The sequence below is a fragment of the Bombina bombina genome, chromosome 4, assembly GCF_027579735.1.
Source record: "Bombina bombina isolate aBomBom1 chromosome 4, aBomBom1.pri, whole genome shotgun sequence".
Taxonomy (NCBI): domain Eukaryota; kingdom Metazoa; phylum Chordata; class Amphibia; order Anura; family Bombinatoridae; genus Bombina; species Bombina bombina.
This window is the reverse complement of record NC_069502.1, coordinates 979,314,824-979,332,747: the sequence shown is the minus strand read 5'-3', so window position 1 is coordinate 979,332,747 and position 17,924 is coordinate 979,314,824. Positions and strand designations below refer to the sequence as shown.

General features: G+C 43.3%; 1 protein-coding gene across 1 annotated transcript in view; it reads left to right on the top strand.

The window, feature by feature from the left end:
- The window catches only part of PNPT1 (polyribonucleotide nucleotidyltransferase 1), a gene marked incomplete at its 3' end in the record, with an annotated part of 233,635 nt that overhangs the window by 173,099 nt on the left and 42,612 nt on the right, over nucleotides 1-17,924 (top strand). Inside the window, 3 exon segments of the mRNA XM_053712023.1 lie at nucleotides 2,828-2,911; nucleotides 12,885-12,991; nucleotides 13,071-13,126. Coding sequence (XP_053567998.1) covers nucleotides 2,828-2,911; nucleotides 12,885-12,991; nucleotides 13,071-13,126 — 247 coding nt within the window.

The following is a 17,924-nucleotide window of genomic DNA, read 5'->3' as shown; positions in this document are numbered from 1 at the left end:
TCCTCCATGGAGGTTACCTTGTTGCAGGGATCTGCTGGTACAGGGTCCCTTTGTTCATCAAAATCTAGATTCTCTGAGGCTGACTGCATGTAGATTGAACGCTTAGTCCTAGCCAAGAGAGGTTTTTCTGAGAGGGTGATTGATGCCCTCATTCAGGCTAGAAAGCTGGTTACCGTCGCATCTATTATAAGGTGTGGAGGACCTACTTATTCTGGTGTGAAGAACGTGGATTCCCCTGGATAAGGTCAGGGTATCCAGGATTCTTTCCTTTCTCCAAGATGGTTTGGAGAAGGTACTTGCTGCTAGTTCCTTAAAGGGCCACTGTAAGTAAATATTTTCTATGCCTGTTACTAACTAACTACCCCAAATACGCTTTTTATCAATAGCATTTCATTAACATATCTCTACCGTATATCAGAAATCTTGTCTGCAAATTTAATTGTTTTCCAAATCCACTCCGTGGGTATCCTTTGCTCTGTACCAATCCGTTTACAATACCTAGGTTTCAAAATGGCGCTTTAAACACAAAGTTATTGTTTAAGTATTTTGAACATGCAGTGCTGAAAATAGTGGGCAGGATAACGTGACATCATCGGCGAATAAAATATATAACTTTTAGAACATTATGAAACTTCGTTTTGGAGAAAATATAGGTCAGTAGGTTTTAATTAATGTTTATTAACTTTAATATGTTGGTTGTTTAGCTTAAAAATTATAACAGAAAGTAATCCTTTAAAGCAACAGATTTCGGCTCTATCAGTGTTATTACACAAGAGGCTTGCTGAGCTTCCTGATATCCAGTCTTTTGTTCAGGCTCTGTCTAGAATTAGGCCTGTGTTTAGACATTCTGCTCCTCCTTGTAGTTTGAATTTGGTTCTTAAGGTTTTGCAGAGGACTCCGTTTGAGCCCATGCATTTGGTTGACATCACGTTACTGTCTTGGAAGGTTCTTTTTCTATTGGCTATTGCTTCGGCACGCAGAGTCTCTGAGTTAGCGGTCTTGCAATGTGAGCCTCCTTACCTAGTTTTTCATTCTGATAAGGCTGTTCTTTGCACTGGGTTGGGTTTTCTCCCTAAGGTTGTGTCTGATCGCAACATCAATCAGGAGATTGTGGTTCCTTCCTTGTGTCCTAATCCTCCTCCTTCGATGGAGCGATTACTTCATAATCTGGATGTGGTTCGGACTTTGAAATTTTATCTTCGGGCTACAAAAGATTTTAGACAGACTTTGGCATTGTTTGTTGTCTATTCTGGGAAGCGCAAAGGGCAGAAGGCTTCTTCAACTTTCTTATCTTTTTGGTTGAGGAGCATCATCCGCTTAGCATATGAAACAGTGGGACATAAGCCTCTTCAGAGGATTACGGCTCATTCAACTAGAGCTGTGGCTTCTTCTTGTGCCTTCAAAAATGAGGCCTCTATGGAGCAAATTTGTAGGGCAGCTGCCTGGTCCTTCTTACATACTTTTTCAAAGTTTTACAAATTTGACAGTTTTTGGGAGAGAGGTTTTACAGGCTGTGGTACCCTCAGATTAGGGTCCGCTTTTTTCTTTTATTATTATTATTTTTTTATTTTTTTTACCCTCCCATTTTCATTCAGTGTCCTCTAGAGCTTGGGTATATCTTTCCCACAAGTAAGGAATGAAGCAGTGGACTATCCTCATATTAAGAAGGAAAACATAAATTATGCTTACCAGATCATTTCCTTTCCATCTGTATGAGGAGAGTCCTCGGCCCCCGCCCGGTTTCTCAGTTGGGCGGACCTAAAAAATTTTTATTCTTCTGGCACCTTTTATGACATGATTTTTCTCCTACTGTTCCTTGTTCCCTTGGCAGAATAACTGGGGGATGAGGGAAGTGGGGGGAGTTATTTGAGCCTTTGGCTGGGGTGTCTTTGCCTCCTCCTGGTGGCCAGGTTCTGCATTCCCAAAAGTAAGGAATGAAGCTGTGGACTCTTCCCGTCAGAAGAAAAAAAAATTATCAGGTAAGCATAATTTGTTGTTTTTTTATTTTGTGACATCTGGCTTTCTTCCCACTATTGATGATTCATATATTCATATATCACATCACAAATATAAAGAAGTTGATTTGTCATGAAGTATAACTTAGTTTCTTGTGGGGGTTTTTCCCCATATGAAATCTTCAGTTGTATTGATATACTCTGGATATGCAGATTTTGTTAGTCTCTTGAGAGATTGGCTGATAAAGAAAAATACATCTGGATCTTACGTTTTCCCTTTTAGAAATTGACATTTCAGAGCTGAGCTGTCCTTGTTTGTAAATGCTACATAAAGCTTCTCCATTGTGATTTTTATTCATTATTCAGATAGAGTATGTCATTTTAAACAACTTTCCAAGTTACCTCTATTATCTTTGTTGAAGGAGAAGCAATGCACTACTGGGATCTGGCTAAACACATTATAAGAGGTATATATGTGCAGCCACCAATCGGCAACTATCTCCATGTAGTGCTTTGCTGCTCATAAACCTACCAAGGTATGCTTTTCAACAAATGATGTCAAAAGAACAAAGCAAATTAGATACTAGAAGTAAATTGGAAAGTTTTAAAACTACATGCTCTTTCTAAATCAGAAAATAAATATTTGGTTATCATGTCCCTTTAAACAAAAACCTAATATAATAAAGCCCAGGGTGCATCTTACCATGTATTGATATCTATAGTATGTAGCATTGCTTCTCAGTGGAGTATCTTAAAGTTTCTTGTACTTGGTGAGATGGGGGGGAGTGCACAAATGTCTGCTAGATAGATGGGTTATTTAATAGGATTATGGCACAGTATATTTTGTAATATGTCTATTTTATTATCTTTAGAAACGGTTCAAGTCCCTTTATCTAAGAGAGTACGATTTGTTGGTCCTGGAGGTTATAATTTAAAGAAACTACAAGCTGAAACTGGTATGTGTCTTTAGATATTTTATTGTGGCTGAATGTATGTTTAAGCATAACCTGAATTAAGGACCTATATTGAATCTTCACAGGAGAAATTAATAAAATGTTACCAATTTCATGAGGTTTAGGTTTGCATTGCTTCATATAAACCAAGTTACCTGTGCACCATATATTTTTCTTGGCTGTGTGATTTTATGAGAACCTATGAAATATCCCTGTTACATTATTGTATCAAAAATAAATACATTTTTATATACTCAAGTATCTATATTCTGTCAAATTTGCATTGCCTATTACCAGAGACAGACTTGCTAAGGATTTCGTTATAGAACTTTCTAAATTTTCAGAGCTAAATTATATGAACGGGGGGGGGGGGGGGCAAAGTAAATAATAAAAATCTATTGCAACATTGTTTCACTATGCATAACATTTTATCTAAAAATCTTAAGGTGTTTACTGTCTTTAAAAAGAAGCATACCATGTGACCATACCAGTGGCGTATTTAGGATTTGTGCTGCCCTAGGCATTTCAAATTCTGCTGCCCCCCCCCCCCCAGGTTTTAGCCCATTTTTAGCCAGGGTATAACATAATTTATATTTATATATATATATATATCAGGAAATGTGTTTTCTTTTCTCTTATTTTACTATTTTACACCATAATGGAACAGTTTTAAACAAAAAAATAAATGCACACTTTTGTTGCAGATTTGTTATGCTGGTTCCATAAAATTTCTGCATGTTCTGAAATGTTTAATAAATATGACAATCATTGGTATATTGGCAATTGTATGTATAGTTCAAACATCAGTAACATCCATTTCCACAAACATTACATCCTGTAAGTACATGGTTACAGTAATGAGGGTGTCACAGACATATTATGTAATATTTTACGGTACCTTATATTAGCACAGAACTGAAGTGACCATAACAGGTAACCATGGATATGGCGACAGAGTAAGGTGTCACAAACTGCCAGTGCTAAGCGATAGCTACTGTCAGCTAAGAGACCTGAGCGTGGGTGACAAAGCCACATATATCTGCTGTAGTTTCCCCGGCATAGTATACGGGTGCTAACATGTAGCATGCACATACAGAGGGGAAGTAACAAGTAGGTGCACTGCACACAGCCCTCCCTCAAGTGAGAGGGCGGCAATTACAAATTCAGTTTGAGCCAATAGTGCGCAAGTCTGCAGCTGGCTCTCTGGCACAGAAGAAAAAAAGAATTAAGACCAACTTTTGGACGTTTTTTCTTATTTCAGACACATTTGACTGCCAGTGCTCTATCTGATTTTCTTACCGGTTGGGACATTAGAGGCATAATACTAGAGCCGGAAGATATCTTTATTTTTATTGAGGGCTGTGGAGCTGCAGCTAGGAGAAACAATCGCACCTCTCTATAAGTAAAAATAGTGACAGCCCCTTATCATGTTATGGCAATGCTGTTGTGGGGGGGAGGGGCAATTGCTATCCCCCGGCTCCCGAATTATGCCTCTAATCTCCCAACCGGTATGAAAATAGATAGAGAACCGGCAGTGGCAGTCAAATGTAATTTAAAAAAAAAAGTCCGACTTCCGGTGGGCGGACCAAGCGAGCAGTCGACTCCTCACAGAGCTCCGCTGGTCGGGGCATAACTAAGTTAAATTCGGGCATTTAACTGCCGGGTCCCGCACGCCAGACTTGCTGGACTTACAGAAGAGGCAAAGTGCCAGCTGTCTAACATTGTGCGCGGAGCATAATTCGCCCGCTCCGGCAACCGGAGGCCACAAACGGTTAGACGCCTTCACTGACCGGCGCCATCTTGGAGGTCCCTCAGACGCAGATCACAGAACACAGTAAATACCGCGCTGGACGCGGTGGGGGAAACATCGAGTAACCAGCAGCATTGATCAAACTACATCCACCACCCCGTGGGGAGAGGAAGGGGTCAGATAAGGACCTGGGGTAAAGTAAACACTCTGAATTTGAGCGTACAGGCACTTCACTGTTAAGGGGATTAAGTGAAACCGCATGGGAGACTTTGCTGGCTGAATAGTCTGCTTGGGACTTTATAATTGCCACGTGAACTCAGCAAACAGTTCTTTCTTTTATTCTGCACCAGTTAGTTAAACCCACACTGCAACATCTACACTGTAGAACTGTGTTGTACTAGAGAATACCCATGTGGCCCATAAGCAACTGACAAGCTACACTTAGACACTTATGTGTTCCTGTTCCCCAAGCCAACCGCAGGGATTCTAAGCATAATCTACTGAAACAATCCTCTAGACATCTCTTCTTAGTGGGTGCACCAACATATTTGTCCTCCGGCACCCTGACCAACAGCTAATCAACTCCGTAGGTTAAAGAGATATCTGTCTGCACAAATCCACTCGTCACTGCAAGTGTTGGCCTGAACCTGCGGATACTGTGCCTAACTCGTTGGCATCCATTAAGATCCCCTTCCCTCCCCCTTTCTAATGAAAGTGGATAAGTACTTCTTTAAGCTGTCTCCTGCTACCAAATCTAGCATGACTCACAGATCAAAAACCAATGAAAAGAAGCTGAAACAGACCACTGAATCACAACCAGAAACCTCGACCTTCTCGGAGCATGGAGGGGTCTTAGACCCTGACCCACAATCCTTTCTCCTACAAGAATTAAAATCTTTAAAATCTTTTTTTCTCCCCAAAATGGACTCTCTGCAAGCAGGCGTAGACACGCTTACAAGCGAGGTGCGACAGTTTTCCTCTCGACTCACCCAAGCTGAAACCCGCATATCTGATGTGGAAGACAGACAAATCGCCTCAGCAACTACAATCAAGCAACTGGTAAAGAAAACTCAAACACTCCAAGATCGTATAGACGATCTGGAGAATAGAAGCCGTCGCAACAATTTGCGCATTGTGGGAGTCCCTGAGTCCATCAAAGGCAAAGACCTGCTTGAATTCACGGCACTCAAACTACCGAGGATGCTGGGCCTACACCCTGACATACTACCCATAGATGTTGAGAGGGCCCACCGTGTGGGTCCAGAGAGGGCCCTAGACCAGGCAGGAGCAAGACCTAGACAGGTCATATTCAAGTGTCTCAACTTTCAAGAAAAGCTGAAAATCCTAAGGGCCTACCGCACCCACAGGGAACTCTTGTATGAAGGTTCAAAATTACTCCTGTTCCAGGACTTTTCTATGGATGTCTCCAGACAGAGGAAGGAATTTGCCCCAATTTGTACCCAGCTACATGAACAGGGAAGACAGGTGGCACTGCTGTTTCCTGCAAAGTTACGTCTTCAAACCCAATATGGTGTCAAGATCTTTCACTCTCCTCAAGCTGTGAGGAGCTACTTAGCCACTGAAAATCAGAATCAATGTCCTCCAACCTGAAGTATTTCCTTTTTGTTTGCTCTACTATATATTTCTCTCCCTCTGCCATAGGCCTCAAGGCTAGGAAATGGCTGAATCTGTTTTTTGCTCTCCTCCCTCGGAGAATAGAGGGGACTATTGCCCTGGGGGGCTGCTGGACTCCGGTAAGAGGCTGGACGATGCCTCTTGGGTAATGTTGAATACTGTTATTGTACTGTTTTGTTGGTTATATTTGTTATTTGTTTTGTTTTACAAGTTAGTTACATGCAGAAGGTTCTCTCTGTTACCATTATGTAATACTGTTCGGTTAACACCTCAATCACTTATGGTTAAGCACCCAACCCCACAAGATACGGGGCTACTCATAGGCATTACTCTAAGATCACTTGGCGGGATTGCACATAGATGGCCCATGAGCCAGCATATAAGCACTTACGGGCCTTATCCTATAATACCATACATAGGTTTCACTTTAGTTTTGGCTAGAAAATTCCACTGTTATAAAGGCACTGGGGTATCAGCCACCTCCACTGTCACCATTAGTCTGTACATCCCCCCATACAAACATGTTTGGTAGTCTGGTGCCCTCAACACCCTTAATACAATCACCCACCTCTCCCCTCTGTGCTGATATGGTACGGCTAGGTATCACCAAGAGGAGAACTCACTCTCGCCCCCAATCCCGCTTGCAGGAGCTAGTGACCACTTCCATTTTCAATCTAGGCGGTGATATCATATTCACACCCCTTTCTTTTATGTATTTGATGTTAACTCCGCACATTACCTCAGATATTGATATGTTTTGCCTGTTTTACTTGTTGTTCTTGTGGTTTGGTAATCTGCCTACGTTTAGAAGATTTCAGAGGCTGACATCATGTGGCTTAGTGGGGTTAGAGCTCCAAATATGTGGGTTTCATTATGCAACACTGCACTATGCGGGAATTCTCACTGGGGATAGTATCAGACAACTGGCTAGGTTACCATACAGACGGCCCACACCTCAGAAGGCAAACATTCATTGGTGCTACCTTATAACTCCTTACAGAGCGGTTATCTTAATTTCTGCTGGAAAATGTTACTACTGTAACTGCTCCGGGAACTCACTGGTGACACACACACCCCTACTATGTATACCTGCCTATATACATACACACGGTAACCGGGCCCCCTTGCCTCTTATGGTACATCCCCCTACTTTGCCCCTAGAGTCTGGTTTAGAAAGATTAGGTTGCTCTAAGGTAGAGACCCACATTATGTTGATTGCTGCTATGCCTAAACTATTTCACTACATCATGTGTGTATTACTTCTTTCTATGCATTTTATACTGGACCTATGCCTTCTTATAAGTTGAGCGCTGCTTTGTTATATGTTATATTACTGTGTTGGTACCCCGCACATTCCCGTTCCCTCTATGTCCCAGTTTCCCCCCCCCCCCCTCCCCTTTTTTTTTTTTTTTTTTTTTTTTTTTTCTTCATTGCTGATAAACATATTATGACGTGACATGTCTCTAAAAGTAGTGACCTGGAATGTGGGAGGTATTCACTCCCCCATAAAGCGTAAGGCTATTCTCACACATCTTAGGAAGTTGGGTACTGACGTTGCCCTATTACAAGAGACCCACCTAACAGATATAGAGCATCAGAAGTTACAGAGAGATTGGGTAGGACATGTAGTATTCCTCTCACATACTAGTGCCAGTCGCGGATTAGCCATTGCATTTGGGAAGAAAGTCTCAGTTAAGGTGGCAAATTCTTATTTTGATAGCGATGGTAGACATATGATAGTACAGGCCATGGTAAATTCAGTGAGATATGTATTTTGTAATCTCTATGCCCCTAATCAGAGAGCGATGGGCTTCTGGACTGACTTGACACGACACCTAGCTCCACACATAGGCTCAAACCTGATAATTGGGGGGGACTTTAATATTTCACCTACTCACACCTTAGACAGACTTTGGTTGGAACCGCACTCTTTTCGGGACCCCAAATCAAACTATAAAGCCAGATATGAAACAAAAATTTTTGGTATGCTGGAGGCCGACCTGGGGGTCTGTGACATCTGGAGGCTGCAGAACCCGGAAGGCAAAGATTATACATGCCTGTCCAAAGCTAAACACACACTATCCAGAATCGACCTTTTCATGACGGCCTGTAACTTAATCACCCACATTCATAGGTGTAAAATACACGACATCCTACTGTCAGATCATGCACCTGTGGAGTTAACATTGGGAACCCGGGGGCCGCGGTCCAATAGGAACATCCTTAGATTCCCTACATACTTATCTACTTCAGAGGCATTCACTAAATTCATGCGACACACTTGGACAGACTTTGCCACTGACAACGCTGCTCATGTAGATGACACACAGCTCTTCTGGGACACGGCGAAAGCAGTGTCTGCGGGGGCCATAATCTCCTATGTATCGAAGCTGCGATATAACACACAATATAAATATCGATCCTTACAGAGGCAGTTGGGACTGTCTTACCAATCTTACTTGCAAGCTAAGACTAAAGCAAGCTATGAGACATATATAGCGAGTAAAGCAGAATTGGAGGCCTTTATGAAACAACAAACTGCATCTGGGCTACTCAAGTCCACGGGCAGATATTACAGGTTCGGGAGCAGAGCAGGTAAAATGCTCGCATCTCTGACAAGGCCGCAGACATCTAGGACTAACATAGCAGCAATTAGATCACGAGGCGTGACACACACAAAACCGGCTGACATAGCACAATGCTTTGCACAGTTCTTCGCAGAACTATACACAAACCAAGACAGAGCCCCGGAGGGTGTTCAGGCTCGATTTTGGCAATCGATGCAACTCCCTCAAATAACACAAGAGCAGAGTGATGCACTCAATGCCCCCATAACTGTTGAGGAGTTGACATCTACTCTAAGGTCCCTGCCGATGGGCAAGGCGTCGGGCCCTGACGGCCTACCAGCCGAATTTTATAAGCTGCTTCTACCCCAAATCACACCCACTTTGACCAATCTGTACAATGCTTTCCTACATACGGAAGCTTCTCCCTCCAATAATTTCACGGCGGCTCACATTACACTTATTCCCAAGCCAGGGAAAGATCTCTCCTTACCAGGGTCTTACAGGCCAATATCGCTGCTGAACACAGACTACAAGCTGTTCATGAAGATCTTAGCGAACAGACTAAAAGTAGTCCTTCCAGACATTATACACCCCGATCAAACGGGTTTTGTGTTCAGACGATCATCAGTGGTGAATCTCCGTAGGGTACTGCAAATCATAGAGCACTACTGGTTGAAGGGACAGGAGAGATCGGAGGGGGTCAAATCGGAGGCCTTCCTGCTATCCCTGGATGCAGAGAAGGCCTTTGATAGGGTGGAGTGGCCTCACCTAGTAGATTCCATGTACAAATTCGGGTTCAGGGGTCCATTCCTAGAGATTATAAACAAAATGTATCAACACCCGACAGCACGGGTTATGGTGAATGGGCTTTTCTCATCAGATTTTCAATTACAGAGAGGCACCAGACAAGGGTGCCCTCTGTCGCCGTTACTTTTTAACATAGCATTGGAGCCCTTGGCTCTGAAGCTGCGGCAAATTTTTCCCGGAATAACGATAAAAGGTGTTTCCCTGCATTTGGCGTTATACGCCGATGACATGCTGCTCTTTGTGGATACGCCCTCCGCGCATATACCCCATATATTACACACAATTGCAGACTTCGGCACCTTCTCGGGCTACAGAATAAACGCCGCAAAGTCGGAGATTCTGTGGCTGCAGAGACACCAGAATGTGAATCACTCCTATCCTTTTGTGGAGATATCGGGAGGACTCTCATACCTGGGTATTAAATTGCATCGGGACCCATCCAAAATGTATGATCTAAATATATCTTCCAAGTGTTCAGAGCTGGTCTCCTTACTGACAAACTGGGCTAATCTCCCCCTGGGCTTATCTGGTCGTATCAGTTTGATTAAAATGACAATCTTACCCAAGATTTTGTATCCCCTACTCATGTTGCCATTTTTGATTACAAAAAGGGATTTAAAGATCCTCACCCATGCACTATCACGATTTATATGGAGAGGTGGTAAACCACGGATTGCTGCTGACAAACTACACCTCCCATTCTTGGGGGGAGGCCTGGGTCTCCCTAATCTAAAGCTTTACAATTGGGCGGCGCTGGCCAGGCTAGTAACTGACTGGCAACTAGCCACGAATCATTTCTCTGAACCGGCTCTGGAGGAAGCGATTCTCGCGCCTCTGAAACCGGCCTACCTCCCGTATGCAAAATTATTGTCCCTGCCACCTGCAGTTGCCTGTAGTGTGCTATATCGAGACCCGCTAAAAGCATGGCAAATGATCCACAAGTTCTTGGGGGTAGCCGGCCCTCCCCCTAGGAACATACCAATTTCCGGGAATGCGGACTTCCCGGCAGGAAGCGAACATGAACCATTTCTTATATGGAAAACTCTCGGTATCAGAGTTTTGGGGGATGTCTTGGACCCTCTGCTTCGTACCATACGCTCTTTTCAGGAGCTACAGGCTAAATACCAGATCCCGCAGCGGCATTTCTATGCATATCTCCAACTGCGACACTATGCATCGTCCCTACAGACAACCAACACTGGTTTCTGGGACCCATCGCCCTTCGCTATAGCGCAGACATTATTTCAGGTGGGGAGATTTTCTCTCTCGCACTTCTACACCCGCCTGGTAAGACAAACAGAGACCCTAATCCAAACCAATATGTTGGCGAGACTGGTCGCGGACTTTTCAACTGCAGTGACAGTACAAGACTTACCGGACAGCCTAGACCTTGCAAGACGGGCTACACTTGCGATTCCTCTCAGAGAGGCGCAGGTCAGACTAATCCACAGGGATTATATCACACCTCATAGACTATCTAAATGGAGTGATCGGTACCCTAACCAATGCATTAAATGCAGCAGTGAATCCCCTTCTTTCCTACATTACTGGTTTGCCTGCCCGATTACCAGACGTTTTTGGGGTCATATGCAATACTGGGTTAAAACCACGTTTCATATAGAAATAGAGATAAAAACAGCAGAGATTTACCTCTTTAAGTGGGGCGACGCACATAAACAACTACATCAGATACTAACATTATGCATGTTGCTGGCAAGGAAGTGCATCTTGTCTAGATGGACCTCCAAACTCCCCCCAACTATAGCTCAGTTTAAACGTTTACTAATCAGACAGCTATACATAGAACAATATGATGCACGCTTGGATACGATGCGTAGACTAAGGCCGTTTTGGAAAAAATGGTGCCCGTTTATAAATACCCTACACAGGGATTTAAAAGACCAAATCCTAAAACCATTCTTACACTCCGAAATATTGCCCTCTCTCAATGTTGATGAGGGTGGTGATGCATCATTGGTGCAACCTGACTCCCCTAATGAGCGTGCCAACGCCGCGACCCTCCCAACGGAAATTATGCTTTTCTAATTTTTTTTTTTTTTTTTTTTTTTCTTCTCTCCTCTCTCTCCATCCTCCGCCCTCATCCCTCCCCCCATGCCCCTCCATCCAAGAAGAGTAATTTCGGAGTAATCCGTTAGCATGTTGTTATATGTTACATATTGTTATGCACTGTTTAGATGTTTTAAAAAAAAAGAAAATTTTGCAAAATCAGGGCAGATATGACGGACCTTAACCTGTGATTACAAAAGACTCATATTCAGATGCACTAAGTCTATCTGATTCACTCTCGGATGTACGACTCACTACTCATCATAGAATAAAACTTTGTTAGCGCACTCCATCATGTCTTGCTCCGGAACCTGTATCATTTTGATGTACTTGTTTATATTGTATCTTGTATCTTCCAATAACCTGCATCTGATTGTTTTTGATTGTACCTGTTGTATTTGTTCCTGACTAATAAAAAAGAATTTAAAAAAAAAAAAAAAAAGTCCAAAAGTTGGTTTTAATTTTTTTTGTAATAGCAGCGTTTTTACCCAGCAGATATATTTGGCTTTGTTTGTCCTTCCCCTTGATCCACCACTGCTAGAACTTACGCCACTCCACTGGGCAAAAGACCTCCCAGGCTTTTTAAAGAATGTCTTATTGAAGGAGCTATTGATGCTTCAAAATGTGCCGCCCCCTCCCAAGCTGCCGCCCTAGGCCCGTGCCTTGTCTGCCTAGGCGGTAATACGCCCCTGGACCATACAGTTATTAAAGTGATTGTAAACTTCAATGAATTAAAGCCCAGTATCAAAAAATAATCTTAAAAACAGGGGCACTTTAATTCATTAAAGTTTACAAAGACGCTTTATTTTTTTAAAATACCATTGCGTTATGGAAAACATAACGCCGATCCTCCGCCCACATCTCCTGCTTTCTTTAACATATGGATGACCAAAGCGGCTTCCTTCAATTGTTGAGTGCCCCACAAGCTGGGTGCAGAAGGGGGCACACAAGTATGGAAGGAAGTCTGATTCGTCATAGATCTGCTAAAGAAAGCGGGCGGTGGATTGCCATTATGTTTACTGTAAACTAAATGGTATTTTAAAAAATAAGCATCTTTGTAAACTTTAATGAATTAAAGTGCCCCTGTTTTATGTATTTTTAGTTTAGTTGTGTAAGGTTTTAGTAATTTTTCCGTTTTCTGTTCCTTAAGGGGTGTCTGTGACGCAGGTAGATGAAGAGACGTTTTCAGTGTTTGCCCCAACACCTAGTGCAATGCATGAAGCAAGAGAGTTTATTAGTGAAATCTGCAAAGATGATGTAAGTATCTTTATATTGTATTAGCTGTCTACTTTTGCAGTAGTTCATCTCTGATTTGTGAAAATATTCTATTTTCCAGCAAGAGCATCAGTTGGAGTTTGGGGCCATTTATACAGCAACGATAACTGAAATAAGGTAACACAAAAAGGATATTGCAAAAACGTATACAAATGACCATGCAATAACAAAAGCAGCCTTTAATAAAAAGGTTCAATGGACAGTAAATTAAGAATTAGACTTTCACGATTCAGATAAAGCCTTTCATTTTTTTCTTTCATGTAAGTGGCAAGAGTCCATGAGTTAGTGACGTATGGGATATACATTCCTACCAGGAGGGGGAAAAGTTTTCCAAACCTCAAAATGCCTATAAATACACCTCCCACACAACTCATTCCTCAGTTTTACAAACTTTGCCTCCTATGGAGGTGGTTGAAGTAAGTTGTGCTTGATTTCTTCTGTGATAGGCGCTTCTAAGCATTCTGAAGCCCAATTCCTCTCGGAGTACAGTGTTTGTCAGAGGGATGTGAAGGGCATATTGCTGGTTGATTTAGTGGTTTCACCCATGGGAAATCCTTTTAAAGACTCTCTGTAATCGGTCGCAGGGATTCATCTCCTGCCTCCCTTTTCAGATCGACGTTATACTCCTATACCATTACCTCTGCTGATGTTTTTCAGTACTGGTTTGGCTCTCTGCTATATGTGGATGGGTGTCTTTCGGTAAGTATGTATCATTTTTAAGACACTCTCAGCTATGTTTGGCGCTTTATGTTATATTGTAAAGGTTTAAATATATGTGTTTACTTATATTTGCCATGAGTTAGGTCTATGTATATTTCCCCTTTGCAGTCTAGCAGTTTCAGTATGAGAATCATGTTTTAGGAAGCTTATTTAAACTTACCTGGGATTTCATTTTTTTTTTTTTTTTTTTTTCAATTTGACTTGTTTCTTTTTAAATTTTGCGTGCAAATCTAGGCCCGCGCGGACGCAAAATTCTGTTATTTATTGCGTCATTCTTGGCACGAAAATGTTGTTGGCGAGAAGTTGCGCCTATAGTGGTGCAAGTTTCCTGCGTCTTTCTTGACGCTAGTTGTTTTGGCGTGAAGTTGTGCTTGTTATGACGCTAGTTGCGTAATATCCTGGTGTTTTGGCGCCAAAAAAAAAATATTTTACCCCACTTTTTATGCTTCTTGCTCTCTTTATATTACAGAGAGCTATGCTGTTTGCTTTTTTTGCCTATTTTTTTAGCATTTGCTTTTTTTCCCCATTCCTGAAACTGCTATAAATTTTACTATTTTTATGTATTTGCTTCTTTTCTTCTTAAATAGAGTCCAGAGCTGCATTCATTACTTTTGGGAATTAAGAACCTGGCCACCAGGAGGAGGCAAAGACACCCCAGCCCAAAGGATTAAATACTCCTCCCACTCCCCTCATCCCCCAGTCATTCTTTGCCTTTCGTCCTAGGAGGTTGGCAGAGATGTGTCAGAATTTTTGTCTCTTATGGAGAGTAGTACTCTTCGGCAATGGGACATGAGTTTTAAGTAGTCCTGTCAGTCTCTCAGTGAGGGCTTGAATGAAAGTTAGAGTCCAGAGATGCAGGGACAGTCTTTCTGCGAAACCATCCCGACTCATATTAACAGCTCCTCAAGCAATCGGCGTTCTCTAACTTCGCTCCGCTGCCTGCTTTCTTCTCTCAAGTCCATGGCGGAGGAGATGCCACTATTAGTCACACTTGAAAGACCGTGTTCCTGTTCCACGGCGTAGATTCCGGTAAGATCGTTTCATTTTACTTTATCTTCAGTGGGTGTCAGGGGTCATTTTTTGTTTTCATACTTTAGTCCATATTGATATTTCCTCTATCCAGTTATGGAGGATTCTGATGCCAAGACTATTTTGATTTCATATTCTGTGTCCGGTGACGAATCCGGATTGGCCTCGTTGACACATGTCAACCAGTTTTGTTCCGTATGCCATTTCAGAGCACCTGGTTCCTCAGGCTCGGGGAATCAAGGGACTGCTGAGCCATCCACCTCATAATGTTGGCGATTGTTCTTCTGCAGAGTCCAGACGTTTCTTTGAGAATGTGCTCATGCTCTATTGTCCCGGGCCTTCTGCCTTGGGGAGGGCCTTTACAGTTCCCCACGGCTGTAACTGTCCCTGAGTGTTGTGCCTTTCGTTACAGGATTGCGCGCCTTCGTGTATTGCTCAGACATGTTTTTCAGTTATTGAATGATCCTATCGTTACCAGATACAGGGATTTTCAGTCTACTAATTCGAATGGTGCACCTCATTAGACATGTGGGTATGAAGTAATTTCCTGATTGTCATTTGTTTGAGATCTTTCCCAGTTTTTGAAAGATAGGGCTCTGTTTGGCTGGTCCTGCAGGTAGGCCTGTGTCTTTTTGGGCGTTAACCTCCGGGTTGCCTTATATTTTATTTATATCCAATAGGATGTCTTTTATTTATTTTTGTTTCCTTCGGGAACCTTCTGGGATTGATACTCGTTATAATTTAAGGTATTTTATAATTTTATAATTTAAGTTATTTTGGACATGTTAGTTCTATGTTAAAAATGTCTTTTTTGTTTTTTCCCCTATGAGGGAGAATTTATGCAGCTTGCCGTTTAGGACCCTGGGTGCAGGCTAGTCCTGTCGGGTCCGTTCGGTCTGGCGCTGTTCTACTCTGCTGGTTCGGTAAAAGCGCTGAGTGCTCAGGTTTTCTTTGTTTTTCATGTTCAACTAAGCATTCGAGAGGACCTGTGGGTCTGTGAGGCGGGAAGGATTGTTCCAGTCCTTATAGCCTTCAGTCATAGATGGCCGGGCAGGGGAGTTTTTCCGCTGCGTCACTCTATCTGACATCTGATTTCATCAGAACTTAGAGCTTCCTCCCCCATGTGGTGGAGGGTTGGAGGGCTTAACGCCCCTTACCGCAGTTGAGCGGTTTGGCCTTCATTTTTAGGCATCTGGATTTGTCCTTTTGGGCTTGGTCCAACAGCTTGTACAGGATAGCTGTCTAGCATGCGGAAGGTTTGCAATTTGAAACCTGTTGCAGCTCTTGACACCTTGCAGGTGTACTCGTAAGCTGTTTATAGTGTATCTAGATACAGCTCTTACTCTTTGACGTGCACTGTCTGAGTTATGAGAGACTTTTAGGTCTTCTTCGATTGTCTCCGGGTGAGTTGGATCTCCTTTTAAGGAACTGTGTTTCCGGGTGATGGTTATTCCCTGCGGGGACTTTGTTTAGCTCAGGTTTTTCAGGAGCTGGGTAGGCTTAGTGCCTTTCTCTAGTCCTGCTAGTAGGATTTTTTTGACCTTGAGATATCCCTTGATTGTCCTGAGGCTCTGAGAAGTATCTTCATTCGACTTCTAGCCTTGCTTCTTGGAGCGTTGGGGTGATTCATTCCTTTGGTCGGGGCTTTTATTTCTTATCACTATCCGGATTCTCTGGATATGCATCCATATCCCTTGTGTCTGGCTTTTTGGTCAGCTGGGGTGTTTAGTTCTAGGGTTTCCTGACCCAGTCTTGGGTGGTTTTGGAATCTTGGATCTCAAAGCTGGTTGGGTGTTCCACGGTAGTGGTAACTTGGGCTATGCCCTTGGTCCATCTACCTAACCTGGTCATGGTTGGCAAGGTTTTCGGAGTATTTTTTACTCTTTGCCATAGAGTAGCCCATGTCATCAAGGGTATATGTGACTTAGTGGTTAGCTCCACAGCTCCCAAAGCAGAAGGTTGTGGGTTTGAACCCTGGCAAAGCTCCTGCTTTCTGATCTGACGTTTGCTTTTGGTGTCAGCTAGCCTTCCAATGCGGAAGTTTAAATGGTGGTTAGCTGTGTGGCTTGCTCCTTAAGGGTTGTTGGTTCATACCCAGCTGCTGGTGCTGGATGCCCAGTTTCTGGTGCGCCTTGGCGTTGCATTCCCCTTGTCAGCTTGCCTGTGTTCCCGTGGATTCCCTGCTCTGCAGGCGAATGGGTTGGCTGTGCCTCTGCTTGGCAAGCTACTTGTAGGGGGTCCTTTTCTAGGACATCTGTGTTGGGAATTTCTCTTCCCATTAGCCGGTGATTCGGGCCTTGAGGACAGTTGTTGCCCTTCCGGCATCATCCCTTTCCTTTAGGGGATATTCTCCTCCTAATCTAGATAGAGTTCTTGCTTGGGGCTTCTCTTGGATGGGAGGCAGAAGGGTGGGATTGGTTCCCGCTGGGGTCTTGCTGGCTCCAAGTCAGACTTGTTGGGTCTTTTTTTTTTTATATATAAATCCTATATATAAATCCTTAGGTCTATGGCCTTGTTGTCTGTTTTTCAAAGTCGGGTTGTACTTGTACTCTGTGGGGATGGTTGTGCTAACCTTATGCTTGGTCCTGTACCTGTTTCGGGTTTCTTTTGTTTCCCGGTCTTGGATCCCTGAGGCTGGGTTGGTCCAGCTGGGTGTGGATCTGCAGGTCAGAATGGCAGAGCGGTCTAAGGTGCTGCAATCAGGACGCAGTCTCCTCTGGATGTGTGAGCCTTGTTGAGTCTATCCTGTTAGCGCAGTCTGCTAGGGTATAGATTCTCCTTTCAACTTGCTACATTGATTTCAGAAGAGGGTTTACTCTTCCTGCGGGTTCTGGGGGTATACTTCCCCTCTCGGGGAGCCTCGATTGAGGTTTTGTGTTCCCCTTTTTAGGGACCAGTGTGTAGGTCCGGCGACTTAGGTTGCCTGGAGCGTGCCCTCTGTCTGGGGGTTGCTTTTGCAGTCTATTTCTTGCTTGACTGCTTCTTCCTCCTCGCAAGTACCCTCTGTGTCGTCCTGTTATGGAGTCTGTGTTCTCAACCTTGGGGTTTTTCACCTTGGTGTATTACACACTTTTTCATGACGAATGCTTTGGTATTCTATGGTCAGACACTGGGAGGACTTTGCCTCTTCTGTTGCATTCCGTGTTTGCAGGATGTTGGAGAGACG